This window comes from Cavia porcellus, unplaced genomic scaffold (genome assembly GCF_034190915.1).
Source record: "Cavia porcellus strain 051 isolate PalLab524CR breed Dunkin Hartley unplaced genomic scaffold, mCavPor4.1 scaffold_6, whole genome shotgun sequence".
NCBI classification, from domain to species: domain Eukaryota; kingdom Metazoa; phylum Chordata; class Mammalia; order Rodentia; family Caviidae; genus Cavia; species Cavia porcellus.
In genome coordinates this window covers 78198388-78213889 of record NW_026947489.1, presented here as the reverse complement: position 1 = coordinate 78213889, position 15502 = coordinate 78198388, and the positions used below count along the sequence as shown (strand labels likewise).

The window sequence follows — 15502 nt, the reverse complement described above, 5'->3', positions numbered from 1 at the left end:
ACCTTCTGGGCACTGCCTGGTCTTTATAATTGACGGGTATGTCTCCAAGCTACCATTGCTAACAATCTATGCAGAGGATCTTTTTCTTTCTTTCTTTCTTTCTTTCTTTCTTCCTTCCTTCCTTCCTTCCTTCTTTCCTTCCCTCCCTCAGGGCCTTCACACTGAGCTATATCTTCAGTCCCCCCAACCCTCTCACTTTTTGAGACAAGGTCTCCCTAAGTCTCTTAAGTTGTCCAGACTGGGCTTGAACTTACAATACCCCTGATGCAGCCTCCCGGAGAACTGAGATTTCAGGCCCTTGCTACTGTGCCCACCTGTCTTATATAAAGCCCAGGGACTCTGTGCCTAATAAATAACTTTTCTAACCCTCAAGACTTACTAAACTTCCTGGATAATGTGAACTGAAGGATTGAAAAGAATAAAGTTTTCCCATCCCTTATCAACTACTTCCTGGTCATTTTTTTTTTCAAAGAAATCAAGGAATTGCAGATGATATAACATGTTTTATGTTACATCTGGGTGAAAAAACCCAAGACTCAGAAAGGAAAAGACAATTCCTAAAGGGCACAGAGCAGAACTAGAATTTGGATTCTGAGTATGCTGGTTTAGTGCCCCTTTTCTTCTGTTGGAGAAAGAGAACAAAATGTTGAAGGACTAAAACATGGGCTCACAGATGGTCATGGACCACTGTGGTGATTATATTATTTTATACATGGAGCTGGGTATTTAGCTTAGCGGCATAAGTGCCTGCCTTGCAAGTGTGTGGTCCTGAGTTTGATCTGTTTTTTACATGCAAAGGCCTTATATCAACCCTGGTACAATAAATATAATTGTTACCATCTTTATTCCTCCTCTTCTACCCTTCATTGGTACTTTCTTACTAGGGACATTAGTCAGCGTTTCATTACTGTAATAGAATTCTTGGGGCAGGCTACATTATGGAGAAAAGAGATTTATTTAGCTTACAATTTTGGAGGCTGGAAGTCCAAACAACAGAGTTCCTCTTGGCTTCATCACATCAAGGCAGGAGAACATGTGTATTTCCATGTGGTCTCTCTCCCTCTTTTTATAAAACCACTAGGATTCAATCATGGGATTCAACTCTAACGACCTGATCTAACCACTCCCCAAAGCACCCCCACATTCTCATCTAGATGTGTAGATCGGTGGTAAAGCACTTGTCTGCTATGCTCAAGGCCCTGGATTCGGTCTCCAGTGCTGCACACCACAGTCAGATTCAATTCCCACCCTCCTCCAGTGCCAGTAACATGTGGCCTGGGAGTTCGCCTCCTGCATGAGTTCGAGAAGGCTGACAACAAGTCATATTCAATCATCGCACCAGCTCCCCTCAAGTGGGAGAGAGCAGAACCCTCGGGTAATTCCGTGTGCTAGAGCATCCTTACTAGGTACCAGGTGAGAAGCTGGAAGGAAATGTAAAAGTCTGACCTCCTGGATTACTGACCTTCATGGCCTTGAGTGTTTTTGGGACCTCAGACCTAAGTTCCAATAAATCAGACCTTGGCTAAGTACTGAGTGCTTTGTTCGTCTCTGTTTTGGTGATAGGGAAATGAAAAGGAACTTTTTTTTTAAATTGTTTGCAGGACCTCATGCCCCCAAGTCAGGTGAGTCTGGCTCTGCATTCTTCAGGGGTCCTGGCCTGCCCAGCAAAGAGTGGCTTAGTGAAGGCAGTGGCCACAGAGGGTGTTGGAGTCAGGCACTGTACAGAAAACAATTAGAATCAGGACATGGAGTTTATAATATTATTTTTATAATGGTCACCAGGAGTTAACACAAGAAAATGCAGGAGATCTATTCGCAACACCAAAAACAGAATATTTAGTCAAGGGCCTAAATCCCACAGCAGTGTCCCACATGAGTTCAGATGAAAACCCAGAGCTCATGACAGTGCCTCCCACGAGTCCACGTGGAGGTCCAGAGCCCACAAGAAGGACTCACACCAGTCTCTTTTACGGATCCGTGCTGGGAAGGCCCAAAGGTCAGCGGTGGAAAGTAGAAAGTCCACACCAGCGGGGTGAAGGAGCTGTGCTGGTGGGATGAGGGTTCTATGCTGGAGCCAAGAAGCAACACTCATAATGAAGACCAGGGCTGTCCTGAAAGGCACCACAGCCATCCTCAGCGACACGGAGGTCCTGAGCTCCTTTGACAATAAGCACAGTGGGGTACATGCCAGGAAGCCAGGGTGACGAGCTCATCCTGGAGACCAGGCAGCACATGTCTTCCCCTCCGGAGCCAGGAAGCAGTGCTCGATGTGAGGACCAAAGCTTTTCCAGGAGAACCAACAGCTCAAACAGCAGCTCTAGGAGAACCCACAATGCCTCCACACAACAACGCATTAACGCCTTAATCCCTCCTTCTCCTTTTCCGCCTATTTATGCTGGCAGCTTTCCTCAGGTGGAGCATCTTCGCTCAGTGCCATGCTGATGTAATCCAACTGGCGTTAAATTGACTACCAGTTCTTAATCCATAACAGAGGTCCTCCCAGCCCTGTCTGCCTGTTAGGCTGCCTCAAGACACTCTCAGGCTGGGTCCTTGGGAGGTTGGGAGCCCACAACCACTTTCCACCGTACATTTCCCAATGCTGAACTGAAAAGCAAGATTTTCCTTCTGTTTGTTGGAGGGCTGGCATGAGAAGAGAGTGCAAGCGCTGAGGTCAGTGAGCTCCAGCATCTGCACCTAATAGATGGCAGGAGAAGCACAGGACAGGCTGGCAACTGGGGCTGCTTTCTCCCAGACAAGAGCTACAATTTGCTGCTTCTAAACACCAATTACATGCAAATTTGGAACAGGTCTAGGAGAAGGACTCTAGGAACTGAGACTGAAATTCCCATAGGGGGCTGAATCTTTTCTAGGTTTCTATTCCATTTCTGTGTCACAGCCTGATTGGGCAAAAAAGAGTGCAGCATTGAAAGCTCTCTGCTTAGCAGGGGAGCCCTGTGCATTGGGGAGTTTTTAGTCTGGGTCTGGGTGAGTAGTTAGTTAATTGGAACAGCAATTGTACTGCCCCAAATCTCAGTCTAGGATCCTGTTGCTTTGTTTGAATCTTTCCAGAAAATGTGACCATGTGACATTCTAATATTACAGCCTGAAGAGTTGTTTTGTAGTTGGTGGAACTGGCCTAGCTGAAGCATCTGTACTCTCTTATTCCAGGCTCTTTGTGACCAGGAACATTTTTTTTTTTTTTTTTTTTTTTTTTTGTACTAGGGATTGAACTCAGGATCTTATGCTTGCCAGGCAGGCGCTGTGCCACTGAGCTAAATCTAAATCCCCACCCGGAACATACTTATTCATTCCCTTTACTCATTCATTCATTAGATTAACTATTTGTGCAAAGGTACTAGCAGTGATGTAGGTCCTGCCCTTTCAGTGCTCTCAGTCTAGCAGAAGAGGCAGGCACTGCACAACTCATAAAAGCGCTGAGAATTTGGGAAAAGAGAAGCCAGGCTCCCTGGTCTGATGGTTACGGCTCTCTAAACTAAGAAGTGATATTTCAGTTCAGACCAGAAGGTATGTAGGAGATGTTCAGGGACAGTATTTTTTAAAATTTTATTTTAAAGAGAGTAAAACCAAAAAGATGAAACAGAATAAAACCAATCGAAATAATGAGAGCAGTACAGGACTTCAAAACAAGATAATGGGAAATCAACAATGGCTTCCCAAATGCCTCATGTTATCTTCAAAATAGCTGCCCACACAATAAGACATAATAAAATCAAACAAAACGGAACAGAATAAAACCAACCAAAACACAACAAAGTGATACAGGACTTCAAAACAAGATAATAGGAAATCAACAATGGCTACCAAAATATACCTTATCTTCAAAATAGCTGCTCATACCATCAGACATAATAGAATCTAACAATAAAACCAGACCAAACAAAACAATGAAAACAATATAGGACCTCAAAACAAGGTAATAGAAAGTTAACAATGGCTACCACTTTCCCTTTTTAGACATTTCCTCCTCTTTCACCTCCACAATATCTACTTAATGTTTTGGATCCCACTAACTCCTTCAGTTTTGTTTGGTACTGGGGATCAAACTCATGACTTCATGCTTGCCAGGCAGGTGCCTATGCCCCTGAGCTAAATCCCCAGCCCGCTCCTTCAGTTTTTTATACTAGGGAGACAACACGATGTTCACCCACGGGAGTCCAAACCATTTCAGTCATTAGCAGGATCTCAAGTTGCATCTGTTTACCTACAAGAGCCACAAAGTTATGCTTCTTTATAGCTAGGTAGCTTTCCATTGTACAAAAATACCATATCCTTCCTAGCCAGTCCGCAGTTGATGGGCAAGCTACCCCTGCTTTTCCAGGGTCTCTGTCACATGGAGCATTGTGTTGTCTCCTCTGACCTTCAGCCCACAAATTTTCTTTCGAGTCAAATGTGTTTTTTGTATATAGCATGTTGATGGATCCTGCCTCAGGGAAGAGTATTTTAACTAGAGACAGAAACCTGTGCAAAACTTCTAAGAAAAAAAAAAAAAAACCCACCTTCTAAGGCAGAAAAAAGCAGGAGAGAGCAGTGGGGAGGATGTGCCAGACACAGCTGAAAGGGTGCAGACAGAGGCCAGGCCACAGGGCCTTGTAGATCATCAAAAGAATATGGGTCTGGGGTGCAGCTCAGTGGGGCAGCACGTGTTTAGCATGCACAAGGCCCGGGGTCAATCTAGCACTGCAGAAAGAAAGAAAAAAAGGAACAAAAAGTGAGGGTGCTCTATGCATCTTCCTCCTGACTGTAACGGGATGCCATAGACAGCTGTTAGAGAGGAGTGTTTGGCCAGTTTTGGGGGTGTCGGTGGCTGGTCTTCTATGATCTCTGTTACAGGGTACTCTCCAGTTGCTGTGGGGTGCTGAAACACTGCCCTCCTATTTATCTTTGTGTTTGTGATGGGAGCCTCATGAAGCTGGGGGTGCTCAAATCTACAGATCCAGCTTCCATTGATCACTGTAGCCACTTTCTTATTAGGACACATGTCATGTATGTTGGTTTTTCATGTCAGTCCCTGGCATCAGACTGTATTCATGAAATCAAACTGCCTACTCCAGGACCAGGCACAAAAGAGCTTAGAGAGGAGGATGTTAGGAGTCATGAGGTTTCACGATCAGACCCTGAAAGCACATTCTGAAGGAGCATGTCTTGGGATAGTTTAGGGACAGGGAACAGAGCTGGGCTGAGTCATCCCTACTGGACAGAAGGCAGAGTGATTCCCTTGGACATAGTAGAGCCCCTTCTCAGTGACCATCTGCTTGGTCCTGAGGGGGTGAGTTAGCCTGCAGTTTGTCTGCTTCTGTTGCAAGAGTCACGGTGGCCCAGGGTGGGCTGAGTACAGTTGTGTGTATCTGGCTTCTGGGGCGGGGCAGTCAGCACTGGCATCTCTTGTGAAGGTGGCTCAGCCAAACACCCCCCACCCGTTATAAATGTGACATTCAGTTAGGGAGGTGTTAAGAAGACAGGGAGTGTGAGCTTGTCAGGGAACCACACGTAGTGCCCTCAACACTGTTGGCGGGGCTGGGGATTTAGCTCAGCGGCATAAACGCCTGCCTTGCAAGCAGGCAGTCATGAGTTCGATCCCCGGTACCGATAAAAACAAAAAAGACAAAAAAAACCCAAAAAAACAAAAAAAAAAACCACTGTTGGCATGAAGGGCAGACAGTCTTCAGGATAGTGTTAAATGTTGCAGGGCATTTTTTTTTGAGACAGGGTCTCGCTATGCAGTTCAGGCTGACCTTGAGCTCACTTTGTAGTCCAGGCTGGTCTCAAACTTGCAAGGATCCTCATGCTTCAGCCTCCTGAGTGCTGGGATTACAGGCGTGAGCCACCATGCCCGGCCTGTTGGAGGGCATTTAATGCCTCTGGCTTCAGCCCTTTAAATGACTGTAGTGCCCCCTGTACTGCCACACATTTTAGATTACTGCAGACAACCACTGTCTCTGTGATTCAGGCGGGGAGGGTGTGTTCATCTTTGCCTCAGCCTCTGCAGCTGGCAAGCAGAGGCACTCAAAGGGGAAGTTAGATCCCATTTGAGATCTAACTGAAGTTTTTGTCCAGAGGGGTGGGCATTCTTCCACGTCACTCTTGGAGGCTCCTGCTTGGCCTGATCCCAAATGGAGACCCTCCTCATGCCCTCAGCCTCACTGTTCACGATAGTAACCTACAGCCCTGGTCACATCTGGTGTGGGGAAACAGAATTTGAGTGCAGACCCAGGGGTGGCCTAGGAGGACACTTCTCCTGGCCGAGGCACCACTCTATTGGGTCACTAGATGGCGCTTGAGAGCCCAGCACTCTGTCGCAGGATTCGTGGTGGCGAGAGTTGATTGCAGAGCGAACTTGCTTTAAAGCGGCCTGGTCCTTAAAGAGACACAACCAAACACCAGCACACTGCTCGTTAATCTCTCAGTGAGTCTCTACCAAGGGCATGCAGCCCTGGCTAAGCTCAGAGGCTTTTTTGGTCTCACCTTTCTGGACGTTGAACTGTTACCTCTCGTAGCCAGTTTCCTTGGCAGCCGTCAGCCTCTGCAGCAACTCCTGGGCCTGACAGGGACAGGGCCAGCCTGGCAGGTGGCGTCAGAGCTTCTGGCAGAGCAGCGGAACTGAGACGCATCTGCAGGACTCTGGCTACAAGAGTAAGGAGCACAGCCAGCTTCAGGGAGCGATAGCCACAGGAGGGCAGAGGGCCAGCCCCTAAGCTCTGACTCCTGGCTCCGGCTCCCCTCAGAGCTGATGAGATTGGAGCCACTGAACTTGATCTCTGGGATATGGGGATTTAGAGATTCCTCCTGTGGCCTCTTCAGTTTGGATCTTTCCAAATGCTAAGAAGGACTTGAAGGTAAGTGAGGGAAGGAGGGAGGGGGTTCACACGCTGCTCTAGTGCCCAGTCTGATTGCTCTAGAACAACTTTCCTGGTGACTATAGGTAGTACACTCTGAACCAGGTCTGGTGGGGGCTTGGCAAGAGACCACCCCAAAATTACAGCTTGGTTAGTCCCATCTAAATCAGCTGTGCTGCTCAAGCTAAACTTTCCATGGCCCCTGGCCATGGAGCAGGGCTTCGACACAGCCCCTGGGGAAATGTGTGGGGAGTGTCACCACTGCTGGATATTTCTGTACTTTCCCCTGGCACTAATGCCAAAGGAAGCAATAAAGGGGATGTATGCAATTCTCTGGGGATCAGGTCTACATCTTGCCAGGGCTACAAATCTTCCCCATGACTCAAGCTGATATAGAACTGCAGTAGAGAGGTGAGTTGGGGAGGGCTTAGAGTTTCTCTCTGTTGCTTGTAGATCTCATTGTTTGCAGAAGTGAGGAGACTGCAAAGGCAGGTAGGAGGAGGGCAAAGGACAGAGTCTTAGGCCAAGCCCTCTCTGGAGAGGTGGCTGAGGGGAAGCCTGGGAGTTTTCTTTTTTCCATAGCAGAGGGGTGAGGGTACAGCTCAGAATAGTAGATGTTGCTGTACTCTACACAGGAGACAGAAAAGAGTAGAAAATAGGCCAACAGGAAGAAAGTTTAGGTCTGCTGGGACTGAGAGAAGGCCTGGAGGTCATCTGTGGTCCATACATAGGGTGTTCATCTCTGCAGGGGTGAAAACAGGCTGGGAACCCTTGCGCCTGGCCTGTGGTGTAGGAGCAGTGAGGTTTGGCGGGGCCTGGTGTGCAGGAGACTCTTGGGTGTTGTGTTCAGTTTGTCTCCAGGGTCATCTGCCCCTTTGTAGTGCATGTGGTTTTCTCTGGGAACCAGCTCTCTTTTGTTTAATGATTGTGGCCCCAGCAGGTTCTGGAGTAACACTGCCTTGCTTCCTCACATTCTCCTATTCACCCCTGATTTGTTCTTTACTGTGTTTATTCCTTCTTTCACTCTTTGCAGCCCAGTGCACAGCTATACCTATAGACTCTGGATTCACATTCGGTTTATTTACAAGTGTTATCACTAGCTAGCTGTCCAATGGCTTAGCCTTTTTGTACCTCTGTTTCTTCTGTGCAGCAGAGATAATAATAGTGCCTATCTCAATAGCTTATTGTGAGGATTAGGTGAAATAATCTATGTAAAGTACATAGAGCATTGCTTGGCACTTAAGCACTCAATAAATGTTAGCTGTCATTAATTTTACTTGTTCAACAAGCATTATTGAATGCCAGTCTCCTGGGCTTTTGGCAGAAAGTTGATCTGGGATCAGTACAGTACATCGATAACTGCTTTGCAAGTCTACTGAGCCTCATTCATCCACTGAACTGGGCAGTGGGTACACACCAGTGAGCTTGAAAGAACAGCTCTTCCAGGGAGGGTGTGTCCAGCCTTTGTGCACACTCGTGATCCCTTGTGACCTTATCATGGGGACACATTTTTTGCCAGCAGCAACTGCTGCTGGATCATCAAGGAAGCAGGAACGGACTCCTAGGCCTTCCTGTTGTGCACAGTGGAACTGGGTTGCTCATGTGCAAAGAGAAAGAAAATCGGAGATGCCCAGGTTTGATTCTAAGCATCATCACTGAAACACCATGTTTATATCCTGGCCAAGTGGTTGGCAGAACCAAGAGTTGCTTGTTGGACAGGCAGCGAGCAACATACTCCTGAGAATAAAGTGCAGACTGCTGGCCTTCAGAATGGAGTACACTGCCTTTCCACTCAGCCCTCTGGCATCAGCCAACATTCCCAGCAGTGTAACAACTCTTAAATCTCTCTGAAATCCAGTGAGGGAGGAACAGGCAGGTCACTGCGGAGATGAGGACAGCCTGAGTGTACAAGCTGGAGGGAGGGCTGGGGAAGGGGGAGAGTGTTGGCCCCAGGGATTGGACTGGGAGTGGTTAATAGGAATTGGAGGAGGAGAGTGGTGGCTGCTGACTCAGAGCCTTAGGGTACAGGAATTGAGCTGAATCTGGGAGGTCTGTTTGCAAGAACATCTTCCTGCCTCTCTGACAGATTGGGGTTGTAGGCTGGGGTTGTAGGCTGGGGTTAAGGGGACTTCGGGTAGCAGCCTTGGGCAAAATACAAGGAGAATAACTCTTTAACTCCTTCCTTCCCGGGGGGAGCTGCAGGGTTTCCCCAGCCTCTCCCCAGCCCTCACCACCGGTGATCTGCAGGATAGCTGTTCAGGCTCAAATCACCACGGTGCTCCATAGCCTACCCATTAGTGGCCAAGGTTAAGCAGGCATCAAGAGAATCTTGAAGTAAGCACTTTTTCCCAAGACATGTAGGTCTGGAAATGGAATGGGGCTAGAAGGGCTTCCTAAAAGGGTAGTTTTTCACCCGTAGAACAGCAAAGATTTGCAGGGACTTGTGACACCATGTAGCATAGTAGGCATTTAAGCAGACCATAGAGTTCAAGTCTCAGTCTCCACTAATTTGCCTAGGTGGATTACTTGGCTACTCAGTATTTCAGTTTTCTTGTCTGGAAAATACAGTAAACTGAGACAACAGTGAGCTCACAGTGAGTTCACCCTTGTGAACAAAACTCTAAGACCCAGTCCAGGCACTGAGTAGGTATTTAGGGCCAGATATTAGAAGTAGAGGCCTCACGATTGTCTGATACTGTGTGGTGGGAGGATGGTGGGGCAGGATTAGATAGAATGTAAGAAGTGGGAGCAGCAAACTATGGTAATGATAAAGGAGAGCAACTGCAACATTTTAGCTGGAGAAATGCTGAAAATAGCATGCTCAAGCCTTTGTAGATAAAAATGTAAAATGTATGCAAATGTATGTGACTCACACAGAAACACACATCCAAATCCGCCTCACAAGCAGCACCGGATGTGACCCTCAGGAAAATCCCTGTGGTGCAGCAAGGGGGCTCAGGCTGTCTTGATCCCGGTTTTGTTTTGGGGGAGGGAACAGTGCTGCCTTCTGCCAGGGCTGGTGGTCTGCATGGCTGCAGCTCACGCTCCTGTGTCCACCGCTCTTTTTGAGTTCTCTGTTTTTTTGCGCTTTCCCAGAGTTCCACGCTGAAAGAAAAGAAGCCCTCAACCCTCTTTGCTCTTCCTCCTGCTTCCTTGGAGAGCCTGCTTGCTCCCTCTCCCATCCGGAGCTCTATTTCTGGAGCATCTCATTGGAGATGCACACCCCCCTCCCTGCCAAGCTCCAGGTGCCTGCTTGGCCCTCCCAATCTTATGTGCCAGTCAGGGCTGTGGGAGGGTGGTAGCTGAGAAAGGAGAGGCAGCAAGACACAGAGCTAGAGACTGAGCAGCAAAGGCTGGGATGGAGGAGCAGAGTGGACAGAAGGAGGGGTGCATGTTAGGACATCTGTTGCAGCTACCTACAAAGACTCTCACACCCCACAGCATCTTCTCTCGCACTTCCCAGGGTCTCAACCCTACCTTGTGTGCTGGTGGTGACCACCACTTCCCTTTGGATAGCTGGGGAACCCTGTGCTAGGCAGCTTGCAAGACTGGGTACAGGCCTCCTCCCAGCGTAGTGGGTGAGGATCTGTCTGCTTTTAAAGTACTAGGGATTGAACCCAGGACCTTTGCACTGAGCTATAGCACCAGCCTGTTTTTAATTTTTTAAAATTTTGAGGGGCTGGGGATGATTTCGCTCAGCGGCATAAGCACCTGCCTTGCAAGCAGGCAGTCGTGAGTTCGGTCCTTGTTACCGATAAAAATGAAAAAGATAAAAAAAAAAAAAAGTTTGAGACATGGTCTAAATTCCCCAAGCTATGCTTAAACTTGCCATCCTCCTGCCTGAGCCTCCCAGAGGACTGGGATTATGCTTCTCCCTTTATGAATAGCTCTGTGGTCGTTTGGGATGGTGAAGAGGCCCCCCTGCCCCAGCTTTTATGGATGCTAACAATGCTGGCCTCCCCAGAGGCCAGGGGGACCTTAACTCCTGGAGTAGTCCTCTTCAGAAGACTCTTTAGAGACAGGTCCTTTGAAGTTTTTGCCTTTCAGCTACCTGGGGATAGGATAAGGTGGGGACTGATTCAGTATCTTTTTTTTTTTTTTTTGTCTTTTTCCTTTTTATCGGTACCCAGCCCCTGATTCATTATCAAAAATGTCACTATCCTGTACATAAGGGGCCACTGCCTCCCTTTCTGAGAGTTCAGGAAGGGAAAGGGGTCCTGTACCATGCTAGCCTGATGCCCCTACACTCCAGTCTCTTCACCCAGTGTCCCTTGTACCCGAGATCTGCAGGACTAATTCTTAAAGGAAAGCTGCAAAGGGTCCCAGATCACAGCACCCCCTAAGGGTGGAACTCCCCACCCTCAAGGGCTTTTCACTGCTCTGGAGGTGGGGTCTTTGTTGGCAGAAATTGTGTTCCTAAAAGTTCTGGTCTCTGGCTCATCTTGACCCAGGGTGTCCTGAATTTGTATGTACTTGCGCAGCGCTAGGGATTCCCAGCGAGGGTTTCTGGAGGAACAGGAAGACCCCAGAGTTCTCCAGTGCTCCAGTTTGCCCAGTCACCTCCAAGGAGCACTTCTGAGGGATGATCTTTCCTAGGCAGCCTTTTGTTGACCCCCTACCCCCACCCCTGCATGCAGGGCAGGAACTGACGCTCTGTAAGGGCAAGTGTGTTTAAATAGATGAAGCACTGGTAAGGTTTGCAAGAAAACTGTCCGCGGCTGGCGCTGCGGGCGCGCAGGACGTTAACCCCGTCGGCGCCGCTCCCCAGGCTTGTCTAGGGGAGGAGCCTGGCAGCCGCACCAGCCCCAAAAGTGCGCTTGGAGATCCTGGGGTGGCAGGCAGGTGATGTCACCCCTGCGGGCCCAGAGGTCTCCCCGCGGCACCTAGTCTACGGGTTGCCAGATTTCTGCTGAGCCCAGCCAGGAGAGGAGGGGGAGCCTGGGTCTGCGCTGCCGCCCGAGACTCCGCCGGACCCCTGCTCGCGGGCCAGCTGGAGCCCATGTCGCCTGGGCGTCTGCGGGGCCCCAGGCAGCTCCCCACACTCCCTCCCAGGTCGGAGGCGGGCTGCGGCTGGCGGGGGTGTGGGGGCGCGCCGGAGCCTCGCGCCGATTGGTCGCGCCCTCGCCCCCCGCCCCTGGGCGCTGAGCAGCCCCGGGGAAGTTGCTAGTTGGCGGGCGCGCGGCGGAGCCGTGGTTCCAGGATCTGCAGCGGCCCAAAGGGTTCCCGGGGGCGCTCACCCGCGCTCGCCTTCTCCTCTTCTCCCTCCTCCTCGGCAGCGCCGGCTCGCTCCTCCCTGCTACCTGTTCCCCTGCGTCCCCTGACTCCAGCTCTTACTAGGCAACTTCAGTCTCCGAGTCTGGCCACCCCGCCCGGCTCCCCGCCTGCCCGCGCCCTCCCTCCTTTGTTGCACGATGAGGGTCGGGTTTCCGATCTGACCGAGCAGCCACCGCCACCACCACCGCCGCCGCCGCGCGGAGCCGGGGGGATGGAGCCGCTCAGCCACCAGGGCCTGCCGCGCCTCTCCTGGATCGACACCCTCTACAGCAGTACGTGTGCGCTCAGGCTGGGGAGGCCTGGGTCCCAGCTGCCGGGCTCGTCCGGAACCCGGGGCGCGGGCAGGGGGCTGCGGGCACCGTGCGCCAGGTGCGCGGCGGGCAGGGAGTGTGGGGAGGGGCGTGGGGTCCTCTGCGGTGGTCCGCAGATGGGGTCTCCAGAGCCGACTTCAAGTGGGTGGGTAGGGGGCAGTGGACCGATGGGGCCAGGGGGCTGTGTCACCTCCTCCCACCTGTTGTGTAACGTAGGACTCTTCATCCTTTCGGGGACAGGGAAGCACCCTTTTTAGGGCGCAATCTCTCCACCGCAATTGGCGGCTTCTCTGGCCAAGCTGAGGCAGAAAGGCCATTTTGAGGAAAGTCCTTGGCGCTCTGGTTTGCCACCTCAGGGACACCGTGAGGCCGTTGTGTGGTTTGGGAGCCAGAGCGGGGTCGGGTCGGAAGCGAGTCTGTAGGTGTAGATCTCCGAGGGGGCCATTTGGATGAAGGAGCTGAAAATCTCCAGCTCAGCAGTCTTTCCTGCCAGCTTCATCACCACCCCACACCCCCAAAAAATAGAAAGGAAAAAAAAAAGCCAAACCTCTTGGTATTCTCCACCCCCTCGCTCCCAAATCTGCTGCGGTCATGTGGTTGCTCTTGCACTGCCGCGGGGGATGTGTAACTCTGATCTCTTAGACTTCCTGGGGGCTTGGACCCAACCCTGGGCACCGCCCCCACACCACTTACCACCCCCAAAAGGCACTGCCTCTCCTCCCCACCTCTCCCTTTGGAAGCCCCCCCCCATGCGTCCAGGGATGTGGGAGGAGGGTCCTCTGAGGAAGGTAAGGCGTTCCTGTCTTCTGGATCCACTTGAGGGGACCCTCCCACTGTTTTACCCCGTCTTCCATCCCAGAACCCTGAGGCAGGCAGGAGTCCAGGGAGGCCAGTGGAGCTAGCTTCTGGTTCTGGACACTGGATTCTTTGGTATAACCAGGACATTATTAAGGGTCAACTTGGCTGAGTTCCTTAGTAACAGTCCTAATTGGGCGGAGGAGATGCCTTGAGTGCCCATAGTCTTGTCCTGGAGGCCCCATACCCCAAATCCATCCTTTGCCGTCTGCAGCCCCTGGGCTCCTGTCATTCGCCCCCTCCCCCACCCTACTTCCCTTCGTCTTGTCTTCCCAGGACCCGTGTTTGTGACAGCTCATTCTGCTCGGGTTTTTCAACATCAAAGGGGCAAAGCCAGTTCCCCTGGGTGTCAGTGCTGTGCCAAGCCCAGCCACTCCATCTGCTCCTTCCCCAGCAGAGGCAGCTTCGTTGCGTGAGGGTCAGGGCCCACGGCTGTGGTGTGTATGTGTGTGTTGTGCACACACACACGTGTGTCTGCATGAATGGGGACACACATCTGTTCAGGGCCTGATTCAGATCAGCTCCTGACCTGAAGGATTAGTGACCTTTGCTTAGCTGTGCTTTTGCAAATAACAGTCATAACAATGCCTCATATTCACATGCCCCTTGTGTTCCTGAGTATTTCTGGCTCTTTGCAAAACCCAGTACTGGTTTTCCTATTTCCCAAAGCATAGAATACTATAGAAATTTTGGCTTTGGTTCTGCTGCTGAAGACTTCCTTACCTGATCATTTCCAAATTCTTTGTGCCTAGAGCTGAGAAACAAAATTGCCTGAGGTTGCTTTGAGAATTCCTGACCAAGCAGGCAGTCGTGAGTTCGATCCCTGGTACCGATAAAAACGAAAAAGACAACAAAACAAAACAAAACAGAGAATTCCTGACCAGAGGAATGCCAGAGAAGGGAATTAGACCCAGGGTCTCTTTGGAGGTATTGGAAATCAGACCTGACTCAGGCTGCCTGGCATCTGAGCTGTCTACCCTGCTGCCACCACCCTGGCATCTGGGGGCTTCTAAATGGTGGGATGGGTAGGGAACACTAATTTAGGAGCAGTGTCAGGAATTTAGGAGCAAAATGGCTCACTTGAGAGCCCTGTAGCATGAGGCTTCCTGGGGCGGTACTGTGCAGTCATGTTTGGGCTGTTAGCCATCAAGTTTCCTCTTGACAAGAGCCTAAATTAAAACAAATACCCTGGCTGTCATTTGCCTGGCAGCATGGCTTTGTGGCTTCCAGAGGAAGTTCTTCTGCCTGGGGAGCTGTTCGCTTCCAAGGCTCAGAATCCTGGGGAGGTAGGTGCCCACAGATGCCAAATCCATCAGGAATTGTAAATGAAGTGAATCCAGGGCAGCCAGTGTGATTTCTCGGTGGTGGAGGCTCAACCATAGAGCTGCTCCATAACTGTGATCACAGCATCTCCTGAGCACCTGCTGTATGCAGAGCACTGTGCCAGGCACTTGCTACCCATTCTTGCCAATCTTCCTAATTCTAAACTCCTCTACATTGGGAAAGGGAGACCCAGTAAACGAAAATCATGTACACATGGTTTATAACTCATAAATAATAGCGCAGGAATTCAGACCATGTCCTAGGACAGTGAGGAGGAGTTTGAGCATCACCCAGATATGTGTGAGCTTAGTTAAGGCTTTAGGATGTTGTGGAACAGGAGACACCTGTCTCTTTAGTCGTCTGTTCCAGAGTATTTCCTGGAATGATTCAGCCAGTGTAAGTAGCTTCAGTGATTCTGACCCCAACCTGTCCTTGTGTCTTTTGTAGGAACTGGACGGGTCAAGTGGGAACGAGAAACTTAGGCTCCATCAGAACCCAATGACACCAGTGGATCTCTGCTTCTAGGTGCCAGACTGCCCACCTCTTCCTCATGCGCTTCTTACCTTTAGAGTTGTAGACCTGTTCTTTCTGGCATCAGCATATATCCTAGGAGGTTTCGGTCCACTTCATTACAGGTTGATGGTCTCTTAAGGAGTAGGCAGCAAATCACCCCTCTGCCTCATGGTAGGTAGAAGTCCTAAAGGGTGAGGTAGTGGTGATTTGTCTGACTCAAGGGGATGGTTCAGATCCAGCTACCAGTGTGATCTGGGGCTAATGGAAGCGGGTCCTTTGGACTAGAGTGGAAAATGAGGGTTCCAGCCATCCCAGATTCCTGTTTTCATGCCAGTCTTTTTCCTACATGAATGTGATAATGCCAGCTTCACT

General features: G+C 50.3%; 1 protein-coding gene across 3 annotated transcripts in view; it reads left to right on the top strand.

Annotated features, from left to right (window-relative positions):
• Positions 1 to 15502, top strand: part of Abr (ABR activator of RhoGEF and GTPase) — a 195506-nt gene that overhangs the window by 44983 nt on the left and 135021 nt on the right. Inside the window, exon 1 of one of the 3 annotated variants that reach the window (XM_013152092.3) lies at positions 6383 to 6854. The exons of 1 other annotated variant lie outside the window; for it this stretch is intronic. Coding sequence is in view for 1 of the 2 variants with exons in the window: in XM_013152090.3 (XP_013007544.1) it covers positions 12340 to 12400 (61 nt within the window). In the remaining variant the exon portion in view is untranslated. Of the gene's footprint in view, positions 1 to 6382; positions 6855 to 11701; positions 12401 to 15502 lie in introns of those variants that run through there. One more of the 3 variants, XM_013152090.3, reaches the window with a different exon arrangement.